Raw genomic sequence first — 27,250 nt, 5'->3', positions numbered from 1 at the left:
AGGCCGGGATAGGCAGGGAGGGGCGTCGGGACAGCCGCCGGGCTGCGGCCCTGGGGAGCGGGACCTGCCGGGCGGCAAGCCCCTGTGAGCCAGTAGTGTGCCCTTGTGGCCAGTGGTATCCCTGGGGGCATTAGGAACTGTATTCCCAGCCGGTCCAAGGATGTGATCCTGCAGCTGTACTCAGCCCTGGAGTGCTGTGTCCAGTTCTCGGCTCCTCAGGACACGAGAGACATGGAGCTCCTGGAACGGGTCCCACGGAGAGCAAGAGAGGTGTCTGAGGGACTGGAGCATCCCTTAGGAGGAAAGGTGGAGAGAGAATTCTGTTCACAGTGTCATAGAATGTGCTGAGTTGGAAGGGACCCAAAAGTATCATCAAGTCCAATTCCTGGTGCTGCAGATACCACAGATACCCCCTCCCCGAATCACACCATGTATCTAAGAGCATTGTCCAAATACCTTCTTAAATGCCTCCATCAAGCTTGGTACTGTCACCACTGCCTTCAGGACCCTGCACCAGTGCCCAGCCACCCTCTGGGGGAAGAATCTTTTCCTGCTGTACAACCTAAACCTCCCCTGACACAACTTCAGGCCGTTCCCTCAGGTCCTGTCACTGATCACCACATGTTTCTCCTCTCAAGATGTACCGATTAGCATAGGAAATTTTTTTTCTGTCGGGATTTTGTGTGATAATGATTTATTTTAGAGGAAGTACCATGTTCAGTTCTGTGCTATTTCCTGAACTCAGGTGTATTTCATGCTTTGTGGTAATATCCTCCTTTATTAATGCTTTTATTAGTGTTTGATTAACGTACATTTGAGGATCTCTGTAATGTTAGCTGTATCACCTCAGCATAGAAAACTACCCATAACTCTGAAAACAAGTCTCTGCTGCCCCTTGCATCACTGAAGAAATGCTAAAGAGTGGGATTTCTTCACAGATACTCACAAATGTTTACTGTAGAAAAAAAATCAAATTAAAAATGGCAATTCAAAATAAAAACTTAACACTGACTTTTGTTCAGAGACCATTAAACATAAGATTTATTATCTTAAGTTACATTGAGCCATTGAGCATTTGCTTTGTTGGCAGTACTTTGGAATCGTGATCTATTGAATATCTGACTACAGACTAACCAGTTACACGAGGAACATCTAAAACCTGTAAAAACAAATGCTGAAGTCCCAGCAAAATCAGGCTGAAGTCACAGTTTAGTGTTGTGAGATGACATGCCTGTGAGAAATGGCTGATCTGGGGAGGCGCAGCCACTGAAACATATTTTTATACTTCCCACTCACTTTTCTTCGTTTTCTTGACTTAAGCTTTGTTTCTTTTTCTTCTTTTGTAAGAGCTGAAATGAGGGATGCAGGACTCCAGGCAGCTCTCCAAAATGCAGTTTATTCTATCCAAGATGTTACAGCAGTCCAGGGTTGTGGATGACAGAGCCTGTGCCTACAGCTGTCAGCTCCAGCTGCAGGCAGGCCTGGAGACCCTTTGGTTTTGGTTACAATGTATTATATACTTTTCTTTGCTGAGCATCTTAATACAGAACAACCAATCTATACCTTAACTATTATCTAATTATCTATATTTTATCATGACTACTATAATTACCATATTCATGTTACTATTCTGCAATCACTAAAAGTTAGTACATTACAGTTTAAGCTAGAAGTTGTTTTTCAGTTTTCTTACCGTGGAAAATTTTGACATCTTTTTTCTACCTGCAACTTTGCTGATTTGTTTGCCTGTGCTATCTTTCTGCTTGGTAAAAACATCTTGTTTGAGGTGGGTTTATCCTTTGTTCTAAGTCATAAAAACCTCTTCTAACTAACACAGTTAGAAGAGGTTTTTATGACTTAGAACAAAGGATACCCTATGCCTTCTTGGTTATCCAGTAAGACTGGCTCAGCAATTCTTCTATACACAAACTTGCTTCCATCTCTATTCCTTCATCAGACTCTACATTTAAAAATCTTTGCTAAGCATACATATCTGTGAGACTTTCTTGTCAAACTTTCATCTTTCCCAATATTCTGTAATTATGTGCATCTCAGTGTCACTAAAGTCAGTGTGTGTTCAACCTGGTGAGCTGAACCTGAACAATTAACAGGTATTCAATGCCCTCTTGGATGCTCACAGCAAGAAAGTAGTTTTTCTGCCTGACTTTCCTGTTGAACTGTTGTCCTCTATCCTGCTGACTCTCCAGCTACACTGTGACAATGCATCTTTCCCCAGTTTTAGCTCCCATTTGATCAATGCACAGTTGTAAATATGTGTGTTTTCTAATTATGAAATGTAGAAATATGTATCTCACATGCCAGGGCTTAAGTATAAAATGTATGCAGTCGGGAGACTTATTCTTCCAACCTCTAAATGCCTTTTTTTCCCTCTCTCTTTTTTTAGTTTTTTTTTTTTTTTATTTAAGAAGAAAGCAAAACATGCAGAAACTTAGTTAAGCAAATTAACACCAAGCAAATTAACACCATAGTTATTTCACTGCAGTTATATCCAGATGCATCCATGTTGTTTTTTGATATCACAGTTGTCATAATCATTGCAAAGAATTCTGTGGGTCTAGCACACACAACATGCAGTAAATCACTGCTTCTCTTGGCAGCTGCTACATTAATGGTAAACACATTGATTTCCTATACTATTCCTAAGGACAGAATAGTCTAATACTACTTCATATGGATATACATTCAAAATGAATGCTACTGAAAATAAAGCTTACCATGAATTGCTATGCATATATCACTGCTTCCAAAAATTTAAATCTATCAGTCTGGAGTGAATGTAAAAAAATCAACCATATGCAGTTAATAAGCCACAAAAAGCATTTCTTACTGCTGTAATTTCTTGAAGATGAACCTACTACATGACCCTGGATCCAACCTGACAGTGCTGTCTGCTGCTGTTGTTTTCCTCCCTCCCATCGACTTTCTTCCTTAAAAAGGTGTGAAATTGTCACACAAAATTCACAAGGTAAGGTTTTCCTCCATAAAAAATAAGTGTACAGATACTTTTAGAAGAGGTTTGAGACTGAAATGTGAGATCAAGACAGCCATGCAGGTCAATAGGAGATACAACAAATCTCTCAGCTGAGTTCAGATGTACTCCTTTCATTATTGGCAAGGGAAACTTGCCAGGCTCTCGAGAACTGAACAATGGCTGCCTGGTATTTGGATTCGGACATTCCTGGATTTGTTGCCTTCTTATACAGGCCTCAAATCACCAATCCCTGTACAGACTAAATTTGGGAAGGATAAATAATCAGCTATGGGACATTGCATCAGAAGTCTCATTCCACTGTTTGTGCAGGGTAGAATGATAATTTCTGTGGGGTACTGCTGTTCAGAAACAGCACCCCACATTAAACAGTTGGGATTTTTTTAACTGTGTAACAAAGCGGTTGTTTGTTGTGCCAGCTTAATTTTATACTAGAAATTCTCACCTGCTGTATTAAATGCTACTAGAAATAACAAGCCAGTCATTGTCTGATGCTACCTTCAGTGGTTTCATGGCCTCATCCAGGAAGCTCCAGCCATTTACAATTCCCACAGTTTTCGGGACTACTTTCCATAATGTCATTAACTATCTTTAAATATCTGCAAATGGCCGTTGACTTGGAGAAAAATCTCTGAAACTACAGCTGTTTCTTAATTATTTTGAGCAGCATGTAACTTCCTCAGAGAAGGAGGGTCTGTTTTCTTGGGGCTTTTCATTCAAACCAGTCTTTCAACAGCATGTGGAAGGCTAAACATTGATCATATTGTGCTAGAGGACACTGCAGTTATGTTTTTGGTATTAAAATGGTATCTGCATTTCTGATTTGACTCTAGCTCATTTGTTCAGAATGAGGCATACATATAAAAATCACTATGTGCTAGTGGATGGCATTACATAGTGAGAGTTCTCATTAAAATCTGTTCTACAACTCTATAGATTTCTTCATTTGCTAGATACACAAATGAAAAATAGATATTTCTATAGCTTGCAAAATCAATATTTCTCAGAGAGCTACAGAAAAGGTGAAAGACACACATATCCTATAATTTTTAGTTTTTTATCAGACTATGTTGGGGGGAATTTACAGATACATTCTGTTAGACTTCTATAGGCATAGAGAAATTTTAGAACACTTATAAAGGGTATGCAAGATGACTCTCGGTTCATGTCTCAAAATGAACCAAATTGCTGAGTCCATTGAGAGAAAATTGCAGTATTTAACAGACTTCTGTGGTGAGCCACAGGATTATCCTCTCCCAGAGAAGAACCTGGAAACAGGTGCTGAATCGTTATGAAGCATGTATGAAGCATGAATGCTTTGAGCAGTATGAAGCATGAATACTGCATACTGCTCAAAGATCTTCTGGCATGTTACATTCACATCAGGAACATGATGGGGGTTTTGTTCAATAACCTGGAATATTGGTAAGAATATTTTAAAAAGTAAGACCAGTGAACCTATGCGAGCTTACTGTAAAACAGTAAAAACAAATGCAAAGAAATAGTTCTTTCTCTATCAAATGAACTCTCAGGAATAAAACTGAATCTGGTACAATTCAAGTTTAAATATTAGTGCAAGCTAAATTTAGATTAAAAAAAAGAGCTGGAAGGACAATATTCCCTTCTCATGTGACTCACCGTGATGCACAGCTGAAAACTGATTTTATACAACACCTGTAGGTCTATTAGGAACCTCTGTTTTCAGATGCTGTATTATGATATATTCTATCCATATCTATAAAAGGATGAAAGAATAAAATGCTTCTAATAAAAATATATAATTCTACAGTTTACAGCACTAGCTGAACTAAGTAAACTTAATAAACTCCAATATAGTTTTTATTTTACTCTGTAGTAAAAACTATTGGCAGCTTTTTAGTGTTTAATAAAGAGTTTTATGAAATTGAAAATGTAAGCACAACCCTCAGCCAATGTATGTCAGAAAAATATCACTGGAATAAAGCAAGGAAGTCAGTTCTCTGTGGTATTACTGGATTTGTTAAAAAAAACATGATTTCAAATTTGGACTGTTAAGTCTTTTCTTCTTGATTTGCATCTGTGCAAGCAAGTGTGAAACACTGACAAATCCACTGTCTTTTACTTTGCAAAGGCAGAGGCTTTCTTTTGCTCTTAAGTATAACATCTCAGACCATTGCCTTCAGGGAAGTGAAAGGTTTCACTGTTTGGTGAAGTCCAATCTTTTCTTTTTACCATACGCTGTAAAATTAGTAGGGAGTTGTTTTAAATCAGAAAAAAATGTCCAGAACTGCCCCTTCCCTACTATCTATCCATGTGGTAGAGAGGTAAATATTTGCATCTGGGAGACTTTGAAGCAGTGCCATAGAAGAGAATCAGGTCGTATGTGTTGGCAGAATGTCCCACTACGCACAGGAATTAACGTGTCCTAGTTTAAAACCCGCATTTTTTAAAGCCTTACAAATGCTCTGTAAGTTATCTCTTGCTATTGAATAAGCCTTTTTTTTTTTTTTTTGTATTGGGAAGTATTCTTTGTCTTTGCTTTTTCTTTCAGAGTTCTGGTAATTGTTATGGGAGGGCAGGGAATGAATGGGGAAGAATCAATTCAAACAAGAAAGTTCATGAATCCTCACAAGGAGTGCTTATTAAATATGGTTAGTGCTGTGGCAGGATTTCACAACCAAGCACTCTAAGAACTAATGTATATAAGAACAGTAGTCAATGTTATTGAACTCAATATGGTTAATTGGCTAACAACTATGCAAACATACAGTTATCCTTTACTTTCAATTTTCAAACTAGAATACCACTTCATATAACTTAAGGTGTTTCTAGATGTAAGACACAGCATTTTGAACATTTTACTTGGTGCTTTCTTACAAATGAGTGATAGCACTGTTAAAGTAATTTCTACTTTTTTTGTTGCTTCAAAACTTACTAAAAATTTCTCTCTTTTGCTTGTAAATAAATAGACTTGTATCATTTTTAAAGTCACTCATGCAATGGGTGCTGAGAAAAGAAACAGATTTTTAGAAAACCAGTAAACTTGCTCATAATTATCCTCACAAAAAGCTTTTGAAACCAATATTAGCCAAACCAAAAACCTAAGAAAGCTAGGCACTGTCAATGTCACTTCATTCAGGATGCAAGTGTGTGGTGCAGTCCTAGGGATTGCTCTATTCTCTAACTGAAAGCCAGAGAGCCAGAATGGCTGTGCTACAGTCAAAGAGAGGCTGAAATTTATTTTAAAAAATGATGGTTTTCTCTCATGCATTTCTAGTATCAAAAGCAGTTGAGTGCAGTCACATCAGTAATCTGATGGTCTTGCCAGATCTGGGCAGGTTTTAGGGTCTCCATGCAACAGCAGCTGGTACTGCTACTTAAAACTACTTAGCCTAAAGATAGCCAGTATTGGTCAGTTATCTCCCCAGAGTGGTAAGAAAGATTTTTTTTCCCACATTCTTCCTAACTAGGGTTTTTACCAATAAAAAAGATGAATACTGCTGGGTGAGAAATCCAAGTGACAAAAAAAGAAAAAAGGATCTTTACATATTAAAAAGGGTTGTTTCATTATACAGAAACCCGCTCATTTGGCTCCTTTCTCTTTTCCTATCATTTGTGGATGGCAAGAGGAAAATCAAGGTCTAGTCTTGTTTAACAGACTAGAAACAAAGAGGGAAGCTAGCTGCATGTTGGGAAGACAGTTGTTCACTGTGGCACCCTCACCCAGCTCAGAGACACCACCAAGCTGGCTGGGGGCCAGTGCTGTGAGTTTCAACAAAGCCCAGTAGCAGGTCCTGCCCTTGGGTCACAGCAACCCCAGGCAGTGCCACAGGCTGGGGCAGAGTGGCTGCAAAGCTGCCCACAGGAAAAGGACTTGAGGGTGCTGGCGACAGCAGCTGAACATGAGCCAGCAGTGCCCAGGTGGCCAAGAAGGCCAATGGCATCCTGGCCTGTACCAGCAACAGTGTGGCCAGCAGGAGCAGGGCAGGGATTGTCCTCCTGTACATGGCATTGGGGAGGCCACACCTCAAATCCTGTGTTCAGTTTTGGGCTCCTCAGTACAAGCAAGGCATTGAGGTGCTGGAGCATGTCCAGAGAAGGGCAATGAAGCTGGTGAAGGGTCTGGAGCACAGGTCCTGTGAGGAGCAGCTGAGGGAGCTGGGGGTGTTTAGCCTAGAGGAAGTAGAGGAGGTTTGGGGGGTCCTTATCACTTTCTACAACTGCCTGAAAGGAGGCTGTAGCCAGGTGGAGGTCAGTCTCTTCTCGCAGGTAACAAGTGACTGGATAAGAGAAAATACCCTCAAATTCTCATGGGGAGGTTTAGATTGGATATTACGAAAAATTTCTTCACAGAAAAAGTGGCCAAGCATTGTAACAGGCTGTCCAGGAGAGTGGCTGAGTTACCATTCCTGGAGGGATTTGAAATTCATATAGATGGGATGCTTAGGGACATGGTTTAGTGGTGGACTTGGCTGTGCCTGGTTCATGATTGGACATGATTATGGTGTTACCAGTTGTCAGTTTCTCTGGATCTGGATTGAAGGCATTTGAGATGGTAGTTCATTTTCAGACTGAGTTCAGCAGCTTTTCATTAGAAGGCACAAAATGGCTAACAATCTCTTATTGCAAGGTCTTTTAAGACTAAACTATCCAATTAAGAACTGACACCTAGATTATTTTCCCTTTTAACCCAATAACTGATCCCAAGGAGTCCACAATGCAGACTTTTCTGCCCAATTACAGAGTGCCACCCAAACCCCTGAAGAAGAAGGAAGAAGCGTGAAGAAGAAACCCAGGATGACGCTCTGTGCCCTCCATCTTGCTTCCATCCACAACACACCAAAAATCCCAAAACCTAAATTTCTCACCAAGTGATACACCTACACTACTCTCTATAATCTATTTCACACTTTTGTGGATTCTAATTTATCTTCAAGTCTAGGAAGCTTTGTCCATGAATGAGGGTCAAAGTCAGTGCTCCCCTGGGGGTCAGGGCACCCCAGAGCAGACGGAGAAATATTCCCAGTGCCCTGGGTTTCTACACATGATGATCTTAAAGGTATTTTCCAATCTAAACAAATTGTGATTCTCTTATTCCCAATGTGTTAATATCTCTAGGCATCTGCTATTAACAGCAAAACCAGAAATATTACATACAGTAGTTAGCTTTTTCCAGCAGGTCTGTTCACACTTGTGGAGTTAATTTCTGGCTCTTTATTCAACAGCCACTGTGTTCTGTTAAACAAGGGTACTGTAGCTGTAGGATCTGGGGAAGAGGGTGAGAGAGGGAGAGGGAAAACCTAGAAATTAGATCCCAGACATAAAAACTTACCACAATAGGTTGTTGAAAACACTCATCCACAGCTGCACTGCACAAGCTGCACAGGTTGATCCTATAAAAATATTTTTGGTATCTAGAAACACATAAACTGTTCAGGGAAAAATTGTTTTTTTCTCTGTTCCAACCAAATCCAGGTACCCTAACCGTAAATGACACCTGTAAATGGCAGGTGAAGTGTAGCTAAACAATTTTATTTCCCTTTCTTCTGTCTTTCAAAAGGCCAAATTTCAGCCTTCCTAATCTTACTTTACCTTTCCACAGACACTCTATACAGCACTGAGGTGTCATTATCCCCTAGAATGGACATATGAAGACATTTCACACTATGCCTTTGAAAGAACAGACACACCAAACAGAAAATAGGAAGAAGGGCTGAGGCACTCTTACACTACTTTTGTAATCTTGGTGCTTTTCAAAAATGGGAGTGGATCTTGTATAAATCAAAACAGGGATGAGGGCACCTCTTTTACAGGTATGATATTTGTATTGATACCAAATAAGAAGATAAAGGTCAACCTATACCAAAAGAATGAGGAAAACCAAAATTTTGGTACTATCAATATGCAAATGTTAATTTGATCTATATTCCAAGTACATCCAGTATGAAATCTGAAATGAAAATATACATGCTTGAAGTAATCTTCTTCCTGCACATTACCCTCTTATCAATTAATTGAAAAGTTTCATAGATATCTTTACTTCCAGGTAATATAAGGGGGATGGAAAGGGGAAACAGCAAGGAAGCTCATCTCCTTATCCCAGAAGTGTGGTCTAGATACAAAACCATGGTCAAGCCTTCTAACTTTTCAAGAAGCACTTAAAAAGGGTAACTTTGAATGTTTGTCTTCATTGTTACATCATCATACAAATCCTAAACTATAACAACTTTTTTCAAAGTGGATCAATTAGTCTAGACCCTTCTGGCAATATTCCTTAATAGTAATAAATTCTGCATTACTAGTTCTAAACTAATTGTATAAAGGGAAAATGTCCAGCTGGCTGTGTGTCTTAAAGGTATCTTAGAAGACATCCTTAAGGAAATAACTCAAATGAGCACAACAGAGAATATCAAGTGACACCAGTAACTGCAAGTGATCTTTTACCCCTTTTCATATGTTTGCTATACTGTACTAGCACTGACCACCACAAAGCCATGTTCCCTAAGCATCATGTTTTTGTGGTTTTTAAGTACGTACAGGAATGGCTACTCAATCCCTTCCTGGGGTAGCCTGTTGCAAATCTTGACAAGCCTTTTGGTAAAGAAATTTTCCTAACCTAGACCTTGCCTGGAGCAACCTGAGGGCTGGCTCCTTTGGTCCTACTGCTTGTTACCTGGGAGACCAACCCCCAACTCACTACAGCCTCCTTTCAGGGAGTTGAATAGAGCAGTAGGGTCTCCCCTGCTTCCTTTTCTCCAGGAAAACCAACACAGTTTGCACCTGCTCAGGACCAAACTGCTGTGGATCACTCACCCCTAACACACACAGCACTGACAGTTACAGAGTCCAGGGTAGGAATCAGAGAGAGGAAGATGTCTTGTCGATTTGAAGAGCAAATCTTTCTGCAAATAACTTTAAAATTGAAAGATGGGTTCACAAAAACCATACTCTTGTGCTTGCCAGTTCAATTCAGTCAAGGAAGGTAAATAATGTATATTAAACATTTCTTTTTACACTTTCTGGAGATTAATGAATACACAAACACTATTTTTTAACACAAAACTAAATTTTTTCAATTCTAAAACATACAAATTTAAAACATTATTCCCAACTTTTTCTTTCAGAATCTGTGATTTTAACATATTTTGATCTCCATCTGATCATTTCCTTACTTCCCTTTGGTATTTTTCTGCAAACTGAAGTACTCACTTCAGTTCATTTTTTCCCCCCATCTCTATGTATTGTTCCACCATTTTATTTGCTTTCATGTCTTCTTGTCTGTCCTGTTGAAATAGATACACAGAACATTGTGTGAGTACCATTTACAAGAGCAAAATATAGGCTCTTCAGAAACAAACTTTCAACACTTAGAGGAGCAACAGAAGAAAAATTTCATCCAAAATGAGATTTTTTTTTTAAACAATCCTCATGTTTAAATATATTCCATTTAAATATTTTTCCTCCAAAACCTGTCCAGGCAGACGTTTGAGAACCATGTGGTGCTTGCACAAAGAACCCAATTATGGTAGAAGGCTTAGTGAAGGATTACAAAGAGTGGGCTTAGGGTGCTTTGGATCTATGTGGTGCCTCAACAGAATTTGCATTTCAGACTGGAATCAAAATAGCCTAATGCTGAGTATGGAACTGCCTGGGCAGACTTTCTGGAATAGTCACACCTGGGCCATCAGGATGGCTTTGAAGCAAAATCATAAGGTTGCACTTGTCTAAGCAACCTGCTTTGGAATGATCTGGAATAGGGTTGTACTTTCCAAAACTCAAGACCACTTGGGAAAATGTTACCCTCTTCTTTACAGCAGAAAAATGATTCACCCAAGAAAGGTCACTGCTCACCAGGGATCAAATTTATTTGTCCCTGACTTACTTTCACAAGCTGCCTTAACAGTAATTTCACTTACTTGTAAAAAATCAAAACAACAAACCTCATCTTGCCCTCTGTTTGAGCTTACCTAATATCAGCTAGATCCTGTGAAGTATTTCTTGCAGGGCTGAAGTCTTCTTTAGTACAAAAGCTTCTATCCTTATCTTTCACCTTCTCCCTGAGAAGTTAACCAGACTGGGTTTCTCATCATTAGGCCCTTTTTGACCACCTCTCTGTTGTGTTCTCATGGCTTTTCTCTGCAACCTTGCATTGGATTTAAGTGGCAAAATCTTGTAAAGAGAGGCTAGGTAGAACAGCATGGGTGGCTTCTGTGAGAAGACACCAGAAGAGAGACACTGTTTCTCCCCTCCAGGGACCTAGCTCTGCTCAGCAACTTCAATAGATGTGGCTGGCTCCTGGTTTTCTACCGTGATTGCCATGCACTCCAGCAGGTGAACAAGGCTGTAACAGCCAGACTGATGATACTGGTATGGGATTTACTAAAGCCATGGAGATTGGCACGTGGGGCTGAGAGCAGGACCATCCTTCCCGGTCTACTTCAAATTGAATGTCCTTGGCTACACTCCCCAGATGCTAAAACGTCCTTGTCAGTGTGGGCTCAGAACAGCAATAGAAGCCATAAACAGCAAAGACATGGAGTCTGACAGATGGTGTTACTGTAGCTGGCACGGCCAGCATGGACTGTGCTGCATCTGTGTTTCACTGTGCTTTGTGCAGGAAGGTTGACACTGCTTGGGAGCATTTGGTTTATTGGGCTTGCACTTGGGCTTGCACTTTGTTGCTTACCCATCACAGCTGTAACTGGATCTTCAGCACCCAAACCCATGTGTACTGCTCTCTATTGAATGTTTTTTGGGAAGGACCTGTTGGCAAATTGATGCAGAGAGCAAGGTGTCAGTGAACTTTCCAAACAGGTTGTGATGCCCCATGGGCTACATTCCTGTGAGTTTTAACAGGCAGTGCTGGAAGCCAAATGTTTCTACCTGCTCAAGGCCTGCACACCCTCATCCCACCAGCAGAGCATTCACTGGGGCCTGTCAGGAATGTCCAGTCCCAGCTTCTGCCTCCCTTCCTGCTTGGAACTTTCATGGGTGGTGAGGCACTGGCACAGGCTGTCTAAAGAAGCTGTTCTATCCTTGGAAGTGTTAAAGGGCAGGTGGGATAGGGTTTCGAGCATCCTGCTCTAGAGCAAGGTATTCAGGCAGGGGAGTTGAAACTAGATAATCTTTAGAGTCCCTTCCAACCCAAAGAAGTCTGTGATTCTATGACGTTATGTTGCCCCTCCACTGTCCATGCCCTAAGGCCACTGTGACCAAAATACTGAACCAGCTGCTCTGTGACATCAGCCCTGGGGCCAAAGGGACTGCCATAGTTGGCAGCTACACTGAATGAGCCCTCACTCCTTGCAGCTGATACATGCCACAGGCGGTGATGAATTTGCTCCTTGTCCTACTGGCCATGTGTAGGTCTGTGCTCAGCACATGGGACACCTGTGGGTAAGTGGCCTCAGGCTCTTGGAGGTAGTTTGGACAACATTTGAGGGATGTTCCCTGTCCCCTCTGGCCACACTACAGTTTTATGAGCTCCATGCAGAAGCTTCAATTCCTTGACAGTACCCAAGCTCAAGAAGAAAGGAGGCTCAAGAAGAAACAGGGGTGGACAGACATATCCCCTATGGGATTCCCTGGCTTGCTGTCCATGCAAACAATGCCATGTGGGGAGGGAAGTTGGCTGACCTTCAACCTGAGCAGCAGCAAGCCATCAAGCAATGACTTCCTGTTTACAGAGGGACCTGTGGTCTCTGGCCCATGTCTGCTTCCTATGGCCCCATGGCTTATGACTATGACCCCGTGGCTCCAGACTATGGTGAAGTGCACATCACTGGTGGCACAGCTGTCCAGCCAGGAGCCTGGGCCGGGATTGTCAGCATCCAGGATCCCTGGGAACCAGGCACAGGGCATATCTGTGGAGGGTCCCTCATCAGCACAGAGTGGGTCCTCACAGCCGCCCACTGTTTCATCAACGCCAGGTAGGGAGCAGCAGGGAATGGGTATAACTCCACTACACCAGCAGGTACCCTATTGCCAGCACCATGGGCTACTCCCATTCTGTCTCCCTGAAGTACGCCCAATGTCTGTGCACTGCAGACCCCAACTGAGAGACTACTCAAGAGAACATTCTGTGATCTTGCCACTGCTTCCTAGAAGCCTCTAAGTCAACATTCTCGGAGCCTAAGTCATTCTAGGGCAATCTCTGCTTTCTCCTCTGACTTGCAAAGCAGAGGACAGGGAACTCCCGTGCTGCTGCGGCACATGGCTCTGTTCCCTCTCACCTCTTTCTCCATGTCCTTCTTAGGAACATCAGCACTTGGCATGTGGTAGCTGGGGCTACCCAGTTGACTCAGCTGGGCCCTGAGGTGCAAGTGCGCCAGATTAAGCAGCTACGGGTTCATGAACACTATATTCCTGGTGAGGAGAGGAACAACATTGCCTTGCTGAAATTGGACCAGCCTGTCGTGTGCAGCCACTATGTACAGCTGGGCTGTGTGCCTGACACCACACTGAAAGTGTCGGAGCTGGAAGCCTGTTACATTGCTGGCTGGGGTGCTACTACTACAAGAGGTGGGTTCCCAAAAGGGACACGTGCCCTGAGGGCAAACTTGGCACGTAAGGTAGATGGATTGGCCCCAACAGCAGAGGCCAAAGCCAGAGTCAGGCTGTAGGATGTCTGCCTCTGGAGCGGTAGTCTGGACCACTCCCCAAAGCCAGACAGAAGGGGGAAAGCAGAGCAACATGGTATTTGCCTAGGGAACCTCAGGGAAGCCCTAGAGAAGGGCTTCATCCCCTAACAAGAGAGGGGAATGGCCAAGGAACTGCTGTATGCTCATTTCTTTCTGTACTCACAGCTCAAAGACCAAGTGATGTCCTGCAGGAGGCCAAGGTCCACCTCATTGATGTCCAGCTCTGTAACAGCAGCCTCTGGTACACAGGGGCCATCCACACTCAAAATCTGTGTGCTGGTTACTCAGTGGGCGGCATCGACCCCTGCCAGGTAGGAGTGTGAGACAAGCCATTCAAGCCACCAGCAGCGTGGGCCGCCTGAGCAGCACCACCCCAACACAGCCCAGAGCCTGCTTTGCCTGGCCAGTCACTCCCAGCCCCAGCTGCCCACCACTGTTAGGGCTTCCCTCCCCTTCCTCATTTGCAGGTCCTTGCCCAGTGCCCCCATTGTCCCAAGGGCATTACATCCAGAAAGCACATCTAGTGCTCTTGGCAGTCCAGGGGTCCAGATGCCAACCCTGGAACATCCATCCTCTGCACATCCAGGATTACTGTTCAGAGACAAGAGACAGCCCAACCGTACAAGCCCCTCACCTCCTCCCAGCCAAGGCTCTGGAGGCTCCAGCACCTGAGCCGAGACTTTCTCTACCAGGAATACAGCTCTGTCAAGGGCTGTGAAAGAGAAGGAGACAGCTCTAGTGCTGACAGCAGCTACCCAATTTTACCTTATACACTCTCTTGCTCCACTGCAGGGTGACAGCGGTGGTCCTCTGGTGTGCAAAGATAACAATGCTGCCTTCTTCTGGCTCGTTGGTGTGGCCAGCTGGGTGAAAGGCTGTGTGAGAGCAAACCAGCCTGGAGTCTACACCTCTGTTCAGCACTTCTATGACTGGATCCTGTTCCAGATAGACCCGCAGCCAGACAGAAGGGCGTCAAGACATTCTATGACTGCCCTAACTCCCTCTCAGAAGCCAAGGCCAATACCAACACCATTGGACAAGTTTAGCTCCTGGCCATTTTCACTCCAGAAGCTGGCGGAATTTTTTACTCAGGCACCGGAGCTCCTTCGGGTCCTAAGGAGAAAACTGGCTAAAGAAGCAGGATGAACAGGAACCAGTGCAGGCTGCAGTGGACCATGACCATTTTCTTCTGGGACAATGTCTACCGATCCAAAGGCAGCCTCAGTGCCTAAGCCCACCCTATCCTGCTCATGCTTCTCCTCTGTGTGCATACAAATCCTGAAACTGACTTAGTTGTGGAAATAAAGTTGTCCGGTTTCACTGTTAATGGTGTATTCAGTCCCATTCAGTCTCCCATGCCAGGCAAGGATTTCCACACCTGGTACATGCAAAATCAGGCTGAGGATAGACATCAGGCTCAACAGAAAATAATCAGTCCAAAGGACTGAAACTCTGCTTGGTCAGAGAAGAGAGCAAGGGTACAGTAGAAGAGAGGAACACAGCTCACAGAGCAATGAGGGGCTTACAGATCCTAGAAACAGCACTTGGAAGCTCAAAGAGTCTTTGGCTGCCTACTGGCGGGATAAGTCTGTGTTTGTGCACAGTGCACTAGGGAAAAAGTGGACTCTTTCATGGAGATGTGGTTCGTAGAAAGACCCAAGCTTTGCACCAAGGACTGGGTAAGGAACTTGATATCCAGTCACTGATAGTACATGGATAAATTTCAATAAATTTCTATACTATTATTTGAGGAACATGCTGTGCTTATGAATGTAGAGAGTGAAGGTTTGTTCATGTTTCACTAGAAAACATCAATCCAGATCACCTGGAAGGACAGAAAAGGACTGGACTGTGCTCATATTCATGGAAGGGGTGGTTATAGACACTTGGGTGCTAGTAAAGGCATTGCTCTATGTCAACCTGGTTTGTTGTCACAGTAACTGTGTAAGTCTCTGTGTCTGTTTCTGTGTCACTGTACCTGGCTCTTTGAAATGCACACAAGCACAGACACACAATTTTGTCCTTTAGGAAGCAGAGCTATACCTAACAAATAATTCAGAGCTATCAGCTACCACAGACACTACTCATCTCTGATGTTACTTCCAAAAATGAATTATCATACTGGCCAGGCAAAGTTGATCCATCTCAAGAAGTCTCATTGTATATAAGCCACATTGCAAATTCCTTGTAATTGTTATGAAATGCAGAATGAGTAACAAATTGCCATTATTATGGCAATGGCACCATAACTAGTGGTTCTTAAGTAAAATTAACTCTGAGTAACAGAAGAACTATAGGGCTGAACAGCGCTGAATTTTCATTGCTATTTGTTATCTATGCACTGAGAAAGAAAATTCCTTTAGGAAAATTATGACTAAGACCTTTTCAAGAGCTTGCAGCTCTCACCTTCCTTTCAATCTCATAAATACATGCACTGTGAGTTGTGAAAAAACACAATGACAATCAGTTTTCCTAAAGCAGATTGATACGATTGCTCCAACATTTTTATTGCGGTATAAGGATGGAATATTTCAAGCAGAAAAAAAAAAAAAAAAAACTCGAATAATCTATTCAGAGGAACCATAAGCCACCATTATCCAGCAGTATCACTGACATGCCTCTATAATGCAAGATCCATAGCAATAAGAGTGATGCCAGACTGCATTTGGTTAAGGAACTGCATTTGCGCTATAAACACTCCTGCACATCTTTTTGAGGATTTCTTATCACCACAGGAAATAATGGCCAACCCTTCATACCTTCTTCCTTTTTGAAATGACTAAACAGTAAGTTGCAGACTAAGAAATAATTCACTTGCCAGAGATGATTGTTCCTTGCAACTTGATGATTTTCATGTGTTTTCTACAGTATCTTTTCTTATACACTTATATAATGGCATTTTGTTGGACATGAGGAACAATATGTAATTACATGCTTTACTGTTGTAATTTGAACCCTTGGGCACTGTGTTAGTAATGATATTTTCTTTATCCACTTTTCTTTTACAGCTTTTTTCAAAATTAATTCTTTCCCCAATTTCTTTAGGGAATCTTTCTTACAAGCACGGTCTCTACTCAATACTGTTAATTTAAACAACCAGACCTGAATCATAAGGTTAAAGAGGAAGCATGAGTGCAGTAAGATTTATTATTCTCACAGTTCATTTGCCTACGCTCTTGGACAAGTCTCTGAACTGCCTTTCTAAGGTATTGTTGTATATATACTTAGCAGCAGGACAAAACACAGCACTAGCTGCTGAGAATAAAATCCCAGCCAAAACTGGGACAAATGCAATACATGAATTACCTGTTCTTGCAACTGTGAACAGTGAGAATTCAGAACTGGAACTTAAAATAGGATTACTCTTAGGTGCATAACTACCATGTTTTACAGAAAAAACCTGCAAAGAAACAAAACATGCTACATCCTTCAGCAACCCATACTGATAATAAACAAGTTCAAAAACCAAGAAGTTTGAACCAGACTATTTTGTGTCATGACATATTTGCAATCTGAGATGCCTATATACTTTCACTGCATAACTACTATTAAAAGAGGCCTCTAAGTTTACAGTGGTTTTGGTACAGGCATGTAGCAAATGGGAGGGCTGAGGAGTAATGTGCTCTGTTGACATGTGAATGGTGATAGAGAGTCAGAAAAATAAATAGTTAAGAATAAAGACATAGAGTAAGGAGATACGAAATTCATAGTAAAATCAAGAATGAGATACTTTTTGAAGAAAAGTGCTTTATTTCTGAAATGACAAACTCTCATTTAGCACAGAACAAGACAATAAAGTGAAAAAACATCCCTGGTTCAAATGCTCCTTGTACTGAGAAAGTGTATTTAGTACTTGTGCACTGACATGCATTTTCCTTGCTGAAATGTTCTGCTGTTTGTTTTACCATCTTTTTCTAAAACTACAGTGACCTTGTTTCCTTCCTGATGGATCTTTACCAACAGAAGGATCCTATGGGGTATTCTACTGTACAGTAATTAATTTGAATGGCTTTGCAAAGCAGTTCCAGGTACGGTCCTTGTGACTATCTTTTCTACTCCCATCTTCATAGAATCACAGAATCAACTAGGTTGGAAAAGACCTTTGAGATCATCGTGTCCAAACTATGACCGAACACCCCTTCTTTGTCCACTAGATCATGAGTGCCATAACCAGTCTTTCCTTAACACCTCCATGGATGTGACTCCCCCACATCCCTGGGAAGCCATTCCAATTCCCAATCACCCCTTCTGTGAATAAATGCCTCCTAATGTCCTCCCTCCCTAACCTAAACCTCCCCTGGCACAGCATAAGTCTCTGTCCTCTTACCCTGTCTCTGGTTACCAGGGAAAAGAGCCCAAACCACATCTGGCTACACCACCCCTTCAGGGAGTTGTAGAGGGATGAGGTCCCCTCTGAGCTTCCTAAACAACCAACCTCAGCTCTCTCAGCTGCTCCTCACAGGACCTGTGCTCCAGACCCTTCACCAGCTTCATTGCCCTTCTCTGGACATGCTCCAGCACCTCAATGTCCTTCCTAAATTGAGGGGCCCAAAACTGAACACAGGATTTGAGGTGTGGCCTCCCCAATACTGAGTACCCAGGGGACAATCCCTGCCCTGCTCCTGCTGGCCACACTATTGCTGGTACAGGCCAGGATGCCATTGGCCTTCTTGGCCACCTGGGCACTGCTGGCTCATGTTCAGCTGCTGTCAGTCAGTATCCCCAGGTTCCTTTCTGCCTCACCACTGTCCAACCACTCTGTCCCCAGCCTGGAGCTCTGCCTGAGGTTGTTGTGGCCAAAGTGCAAGACCTGGCACTTGGTGCCAGGATAGTGCTGGATTGAGCCCATCAATCCAGCCTGTCCAGGTCCTCTATCAGAGCCCAGCCCCACTATACTCCAGGAGATCAACACTCCCCTCCAACTTGGTGTCATCTGAAAATTTGCCTCTGGTGGACCCTAACAACTCAACAGCTATGATATTGCAGCCTTCCTTATTAGAGGAGATGTGATACCTTGTAATGTTATCAAGGGGGGAACATCTTTAAACTAAAACGGGGTAGGTCTGGATGAGACATTAGGAAGAAATTCTTTACTGTGAGGTTGGTGAGACACTGGAGCAGGTTGCCCAGAGAAGCTGAGAATGTCCCATCCCTGGAAATATTCAAGGCCAGGACGGATGAGCCTTTGAGCAATCTGACCTAGTGGAAGTGGGGGGTGGACTAATAGGTCCCTTCCAACCCAAGCCATTTTATGATTCTATGAACGTGATTAAAACTTTCAACATTTTGCACTTCCTCCTATCCAAATAGTAATAAATATTAAAATGTTTAAAAAAAAACTTTGTACACTTCTAGCAAAAGGGAATGACATTAGGGAAGCAGAATAGGTATTTGTTGTAATCTCACAATTTAAGCAATTTAATCTTTCCTATTTTTACTAATTGTGTTTCCAGGATGGAAATCTTGGCAAAAAGACAGAGAAGGATGTGGGCATTGGGGTTTAGGAGGTGCAGGGAAAGGAGCAGGTAGGGAGTCAGGTGCTGCAGTGATTTCAGCCAATGACAGCTCTTTGGGGACACAAATCAAAGTTCCAGCACTGAAAAACAGTCTACCATTCCAAGAGGGAATGGTACCCATACAAAGAGGGAATGGGTCTCTGTGGGGAAGCTGGACAAGCTGCCTCCAAAGAGTCCTGGAATGGCATTGACTCAGCAGGGAGCTGAGGGAGTTGCAGAGAGGACAGGAACACCAAGGATGACTGAAGCAATTGGCACTGGGAGGCCACTTGCCTGGGACAGAAGGGGGGAACTCTCCTGCACCCCTTTCAGGAATAGGGTGACCGCATCTGTCGAAGGGACAGGATTGGCAGAAGTGCTGGGCTCCCATGGACCTGAGGGTCCCACCAAACCCTATTCCCCCAAAAGTGGGGGTTGTGACAGCTCTCGGGCTCCTGAAAAGGTCAGGAACCTCCTCTCTGGTCCCAAAGAGGGGTATCCCTGAGAGAGGGATGATGTATCACAGACCTGAAAGTCCTAATGAGCCCAGCCATTCCCCTCAAAAGATGTGTCATTACCCTGGTTGTCCCATGGAGAGAGGGTGTCACTGCACCATGGTCTGAGGTAATGGGGGTGTTGTCATTGTCCCCGAAGTCCCACCAAACCTGGCATCCACAGGAAGACGGTTCTCATGGAGCAGGATGTCCAGGGCCATGCTGCTGCCATTCCACCACAGCAGTCAGTGGGCCAACACTTGTCCCTGCCCCAGCCACCATCTCCTGCAGGTGTCTCCAGGTCTGCAGGGAAGTAATCACCCCAGCCCTCTCCCAGGCCAAATGGTCTCCATTTTCTCAAGCCTGCACATATTTCCAGCCCAGCCTGGCATCTACTTACAGCCCTAGATCAGGGAGCACCCACCCTATGCAGCCAGCATTGCGGTGTAGTGCAGCACTGTGTTGTAGTACAGGTCAGGGTCCAGGCTTGTTATCTCTCCAGGAGTTATACTGACTGTGTAAAAAACCAATCACAATAAACAAGATGAAACCAAAATGCATTCCCACACTGAGGAAACACTTCCCACCCTCCACGCTTCAGGGCTAGGATGAAGTCCCGCCCAACCTCTGAGGTTCAGCCACAGTGGGAAGGCAGAACACTTCTCCCCAAAACCTTAGAAGTCCTTGAGGCGGCTGTAAAAATCCTACCTTCTGAGCTTGCCCTCACAGGTGAAGCTCTTGAAGTAGAACTTGCACAGCCCCTCCTTGAAGTCCATGTAGTCCGTGGGCCCATAGTCTTGGGGTCTGCAGTGTCTAGACAGGCATGGCCCTGTCAGCATCTGCAGCACAGCCTTCAGCACCAAACCATCCGGGGCACCTGTTGAGTTCTACTGTGGAGAACTGCGAGGAGTTCTTTTAATATGGATTTTCGGGAATGAAATTAAGCCAAACGAGGCAAACATTGTATCTGTAAACTGTTTAGTGGAACGAAAACGAAAACGCTGCCCAAGTGAAAGACGAAAGAGAAGAGACAGAAAAGGAGGAAGGAAAACGGAGACGGAACGGCGGAGCCGGGAGACGGAGAAGACAGAGAAGAAAAGAGAGCGCTACTCCCAGCGAGTCAGGGAAGTGCTGTCTGTGCACGGGCCTGCCTGTGCACGGGCCGCGTCTGAACGGGCCCGCGCGGCTCTCGCAGAGGCGCAGCTCCGGCGGCAGCGGCTGCATCGGGGCGGCAGCATTGCACGCACAGGGCTCAGGCAGGGACGCAGAGACGGAGCGGGCGGGGCGTTGGTCAGAGACACAGGGAGGCAGGGCAGACGAGCAAGAGCCGGCCAGAGCAGGATCTAAAAGCTAGGCTTGGTGCCAGAGCAAAAAGCGTAAGACTCCAAAAGCCCCGACCCAAAAGCAAGTTTCGAAAAGAAAGTCTCAAAAAACCAAGCCTCAAAAACAAAAGCACAGACTCAAAAAAGCTCTAAGCTAAAACTACAAAGGGCAAGTTTCAAAAAGCCCCGGGCGCTTATTACGCAGTTCCTTTTAATGCCCCTGGCCCCCCTCAAGCCTGCCTGCTGGCCGGAGACTGTTGGCCCAGTCCAACCTTTCGCCACCCGATAGAAGCAGCCCGTCGGGGGAGTTCAGTGCCTCCTCTGCCAGTGTCTTGTGAGGTGTTGCCAGGCTGAGTCCTCCCAGAGACAAGGCTCTTCCTACTCGCATCCTGCACGTGCACACGTGCAACTCCTCCCCCATCTGCCTCTGACATCCATTGTTGAAGCTAAACTAGCTCCTCACAGTACCCATGATGTCTTATTCTGTCTTCTGTCTTTTGATTAAAAGGCAACAGCTCTCAATATGTGTATTTCCGTCTGTTCATTTAGAGCTTTTGTGACCTTTGTTCTGGCTTAGAACTCCACTAGTGTTACTGCGCAACTAACAGCTTCAGCAGTCAATAGAGTAAATTTACACTGTAGTTTGCACTGTAGGACTTAATTTTTAGTTGCTTTAAAAATATTGAACTTTTTGTTATGGAAAGTTCTTTGTTATGTGTTCTCGGGATGTGTACACAGACTGGGGATTCCAAATCCTCTCTATTCTTGTCAGAAATGTCTTTAAACCCTACAGGTAGGATGTCCCTTCCCATTCAAATTCTGCTCCCCCATGGTATGGCAATGGCCTACTGCCCTCCAAATAGTATTCAGTTCTGGCAAAGGTGACCATGAGCTATTTTCCTTACTGTGATTTCTTTAGGCTAAGCAGTCAGATGGATTTTTCTTCCAGTGTTTTTCTTGGATGCAAACTTTCAGTGCAAAAATTTCAACATGCCTTCATATTCTCAGAAGCTGACTTTGCAATTTGTAATTATACTGTTTAATGTAGGGGCTGGACATAAATGTTTACAGTAAAACAGACAGAATGTCCAAGAGAGCTTACATTATGGCCTGCTTCATATGCCACCCTTAAACTTTACTTGCTGCACTGTTTTATCCCCTTACAGGGCCATTAAGAAATGTGGTTAAACATGATTTTCTGTTCCGACTCTGTCAGATGTAAATGAATATTTATCCATTATTTTTCTAATCATAATGCTGACGAATAAATGTAATAACAGATTTATAAATAAAGACAATAGTTAACTAAATTACAGTAAGACATCAGAGGTGCAATTACAGTAAATTCACATAACTGAAGCAAAAGCATAAACACAAATAAGATCTAAGCAGTCCAATGGCTAATACTAATGAATAAAGAAAAAAAAAAGCCAACTATTTCAACAGAATTATTTGAAATATTGACCAAGATTCTAAACAGCATTGATTTAAAGCTAATGAACATTTGGAATTCCAGTCTGGAATTCCAATTTGGCATTCCAAATGTATTCTTCAGAAAAAAAAACCTGCTGGTATGGTTTTTACATTTCAGAAAAAAAGAAGTGCAGTTATGCTTCGTTTATCTTCAAGTGGGACAGTCAAATCTTGGGGAAAGTCTATACTCCTTTTGTTATCAGGAACACTATAACATAGATATATTCCTTCCACCAGCTGGATTCCATGGCAGTTTTATAAATGTCATGCACACATGGCAGTGAAAACACTAAGCAGTCCAACAATTTAAAGAGTTGTATTTAATAAATGATTTATAAATGGTTTACAGATTGAAGGTGAGAATTAACCTTTTTGAGCCTTGTAGCATTTTGGCCACTGATCTTAAGTAGAGCCAAAATGTCACTGAGACCATTCAAAAACACTGTTCTCTGCTGTAAGTCTGTCCATGATGAATGGACCTGCAGCAGACAGGTCAGCAACAGACTGTTCAGTTAGGGTACGTACCAGCTTCTTCTCTGGCACTTAAAGATGTTTCTTCATGTTGCTCTTATCCGTGCTGGCAATTTGTCTAAACTAAGAAGCCTTGCCTGTTACAGACGTCCAGGCATGAGTTTTGCTTCTGCTCCTTCATAGTGTGGTGTGCAGTATGTCCCTGCTTCTTCCTTTGCAAGCCTGATAAACTCCTCCTGACCTCCCTTGTCTTTCTGTCTTGTTGCTTATCCAACTTATGTCTCCGTTTTCCAGGGGGAACACATGACCACACATCAGCTCGGCCACTGGAAATGTCCTGCACAAAGATTACCAAAGAGTCAAGTCCTTTATCTACAAGCATTTACTGCCTACCTTTTGATTCTTGCTCCTAGGAGGTAGAAAACCTGGAACAGGATATATTGTATGCTAGCTAGTTTGGAGGTTGTATATGTCTTAATTCAAATACAGAATACACATTAAATGACGTTTCCAGGGCAACACTGTGACTGCTCCATCAAAAAAAAAAAAAATTACCTGAATGTTTTATGTTTTTAGGTATTTGGATTTTCTAAACTTGGCAAGTTTGGCAACAGTTTTCTAGCCACACCAATTGTTTTTTTAAATATTTCACTAGTTTATTTTTTTAAACTAGATTTTCAGCTTTTTGTAAAGAAATCAATGGAACTGCAACAGTTAATGGCACAAAAAAACACTCCCTTTCTTTTAAAATATAGACTAATGTCTCACAGTTTTTCTTCCTTCCCTCTGCATTTTGGCAGGTCTTTTCAGATGGTACAGTGTGCTTTTACAGGACTTCAGTGTGCTGGAATGAGGCTGTTAGGGATGGAGAAAACATTCTGTTCGTTCTCCTATCCATCCATGCCCATCCATCCATCCATCCATCCATCCATCCATCCATCCATCCATCCATCCATCCATCCCTTAGGTCATTCACCTATCAGCCTACTTTTAGATCTCCAGTTACAAGTCTGAGCACACTATTACTCAGAAGTGGCTGACCTTTAAGAAGCTGAAAGAAAAGTAATTTAAATCAGCCAACAAAACTTGAATTTAGCACTGAATGAACCATTGTGCTTCTGCTTCTCAGTATCTTCATAGATCAGTGGCAAATGAAACTTGTTTGCCACAGAGATGCTACGCTGGTGGCTTAGCAGCAGTATAAAGGCATCACCACAATATGCAGTGAGAAGCAGTACTATGTGGGATCTCACTAGGCAGAAAAGAGACAGGGACATTGCATCATCCCTAAGCTGGTCCCCCAAGGGGTCACAGGTCAAAGTGAACTCAGCTCACTCTGCTGTGTTACAGGGATTTGGGTGAATGGAAGACAGCAGTGTCACAGCATTGACAGTGACATCAGCTTCAGAAGAGGCACACCATGCTTGGCAGGCAGTGAGACAGAGCAGAACTTTTGCTGGATGGCTGCAGTCCTAGACACAGTGTGGGGCTAGATCAGTGTCTCTTTAAATTTATTTCCAATTCAGATAAGCATTTCTTCTTGTGTGTGTCTGATTTGCCTCAATTTTTATAAGATGCTTTCCTTCCCAGGCTTCTGGGGTTTCTGGAGTCTGGCCATAGTTTTTTTTCCTTTTCTAGCACTGGCTGCACTCCCCTCGTGTGGCTTTTGTCCTGTCACGATGCTTCTGCCCCCTGAGCAGAGAGAACTTCCTAGCTGTTGGATGTTCCCTGTGGCTGTAAGTGGTCCCCTGCACAGTGAGTTTCCAAGATTCTTTAATGATACTACACTTAAAATCTTCTAGTAGACTGGTGGTTTTTATTTTTAAACATGCTTCAACTGTACTTGGCAGTTGCTGTTCCCACTTGCAGCACAAAGTAAGATGATATGTATTTGGTGAGATGACTGTATGCAGCATTTGTCTTTTTGCATTTTCCTTTAGACATCTCTCTTCTGTGTGCTTTTAAAAAGATTGAGAAACCTTCCCATTCCTTCCCTTTCTCTCTGCCTTAGAAAATATATTTGCATTAAGTACAATTAAGGTCTGACTGACTCCCCCAAAAGAGGAAGGTGCCTTTAGTAATGTAGTTTAAATGCTTCACATGTCAGAGGCACGTTAACTGTGAATTATGATAATTTCATTAATTTGTCTTCTTCATACAGGGGTTTACCGTGGCCACTTCAGGCAAAATGTAGAAAGAAAGTGCTGGTGAGAATTTACAGAATTCACAGAATGACTAGGTTGGAAGACACCTTTAAGATCATCAAGTCCAACCCATGCCCTAACACCTCAACTAAATCATGGCACCGAGTGCCACATCCAATCTTTTCTTAAACACATCCAGGGATGGTGACTCCACCACCTCCCTGGGCAGACCATTCCAGTACTTTATCACTCTTTCTGTAAAAAAAGGTCTTCCTAATATCCAGCCTATATTTCCCTTGATGCAGCTTGAGACTGTGTCCTCTGGTTCTGTCAATTGCTGCCTGGAGAAAGTGACCAACCCCACCTGACTACAACCACCTTTCAGGGAGTTGTAGAGAGTGATAAGGTCAACTCTGAGTCTCCTTTTCTCCAGGCTAAACACCTCCAGCTCCCTCAGTCGTTCCTCATAGGGTTTGTGTTCCAAGCCCCTCACCAGCCTTGTTGCCCTTCTCTGGAAAATTTTTTACTTTACATCCACTATGAGGACATCAGAGGAAAAAACCACAAAACAAGTCAGTAACTTATAATTGATGAACTGCATTTTGCAACAATTAGACTTCTAAATCTTTATTTAAAGGAGCTCGTATGTGTGGTTTTTGGCTCTGATTCAGGGGAGCTGAGCCCAGAAAGCAGCATTATGACCATCTAATCTGAACCCCGGAATCGCAAAGGCGATAGAACCTTTCTCTCATAGTATCTGCCCTGAACACAGTAAGTTTTACACAAATTGCTCCAGCTTTTCTTTCCATGCATACATGGAAAGAACAGTTGCACAGCAACTGTGAGATCTGGAGGACCCATGGTATCCTTAGGTACTACCACGACTTAGTGACTTGCAGTAGTAAACTTGTGGAAGGACACCTAAGGCTGTGAATTAGGTGCCTGTTTGGGTACTGTACTTAAACCTCTGAAAAAGCCTTGCAAGTCTGAAGCGCTGTGTCTTATTTCACTTAAGTTTCATTTGCCCCTCACTATTATGAAACGGTCTTGAGAGAGAAGACAACACAGACTGAAGATCTGAGTAGGAGCTATCCACCCACATGGTGCAAAAAGCAATGAGGCAATGCTGACCATGTGAATCAGACACAGCCCTTTTGCACAAGCTTTACAAAACTCCAGGCTTTCTGAGCCCATTCCCACCCCAAAATTAGGAAGATCTTCTGGATTATCTCATCTGTTTCCTCTTGTTGTGCTAATGGAGGGCACCAATGTCACAGAGGTCTCTGCTGGGCTGCATGATCACTATCCTATCCTCAGCCATCCCAGTAATGACCCAGGTAATTGTGCTACTGTTTGCCATGCCCTGGGCTGGGGAACTTTTCTTTGGATGAAAGGTGAAAAAGGTCTTTCAGGTATCTAAGGTAGGCCTCATGTTAGCACATCTTAGTGTTATCAGAAAAGCAATATGGCCAAGACCTATGTCATGTGAATTACGTGAAATAAGATCAGAAGCCAATTTCAAGAGAGACAGAGACAGATGAAATATTATTTGTAGGAAAAGGCAAGGTTTTGAAATTTATGAGGTATCCATGGATATATTTTCAGTTAATGTGAATGAATGTTACTTAACAATTCATATTTTAGAAAACTCGTAGGTGTCGAATAATAGCTTTTAGCATATTGCATCAAGCAACATTTTATTGAGATAATAACCGACTTTTCTATGAACTTTTTTCCTGAATTTGAGAACATGGAAAATTACTCAATTTGTGTGTGTTCCTAAAGTAGATCTCAAAATCTTCCTTCCTCCTTTCCATTCTTCTCTATGTTGTATATGGTTTCCCACAGCTGAAAATACAAGATGCAAAAAGCAGAACTGCTGCAGTATTTTCTTTTGATTGGCCTCTTCATTTCCAAAGCACACTGAACTTGTGTTTTAGGCAACTTGTTTTTTTTTTTTTAATTACAAAGATTTTAAACATACAAAAGTATGCATGTTGCACCTTTTATCTAAGGACAGTTTGGTGTGTATATTAGTTTTAGGTGCTTGCTGGCAGTCTGTAGGCACACTGAAACACTGCAAACCAAGTCATTCATTGTAGATAATACAAGCAGGACCTGTGAGTTACACAATGAGAGGTATACAGATCTTCAGATACATATATTGATATTTGTGTAATTATATATAGGCGGCACAGTTGTAGCAAATTGTAATTACATTC

General features: G+C 42.9%; 1 protein-coding gene across 1 annotated transcript; it reads left to right on the top strand.

Annotated features, from left to right (window-relative positions):
- The first annotated feature begins 12,320 nt into the window (after positions 1 to 12,320).
- Positions 12,321 to 14,775, top strand: LOC132322509 (acrosin-like). The gene is made up of 5 exons (XM_059837002.1): positions 12,321 to 12,385; positions 12,676 to 12,918; positions 13,245 to 13,510; positions 13,795 to 13,940; positions 14,422 to 14,775. Exons 1-5 carry the CDS (start codon positions 12,321 to 12,323, stop codon positions 14,773 to 14,775), a joined length of 1,074 nt encoding a protein of 357 aa, XP_059692985.1.
- The last annotated feature ends 12,475 nt before the right edge of the window (positions 14,776 to 27,250 follow it).

Source organism: Haemorhous mexicanus, chromosome Z, assembly GCF_027477595.1.
Source record: "Haemorhous mexicanus isolate bHaeMex1 chromosome Z, bHaeMex1.pri, whole genome shotgun sequence".
Classification (NCBI taxonomy): Eukaryota; Metazoa; Chordata; class Aves; order Passeriformes; family Fringillidae; genus Haemorhous; species Haemorhous mexicanus.
This window is presented reverse-complemented; position numbering and strand designations above follow the sequence as displayed.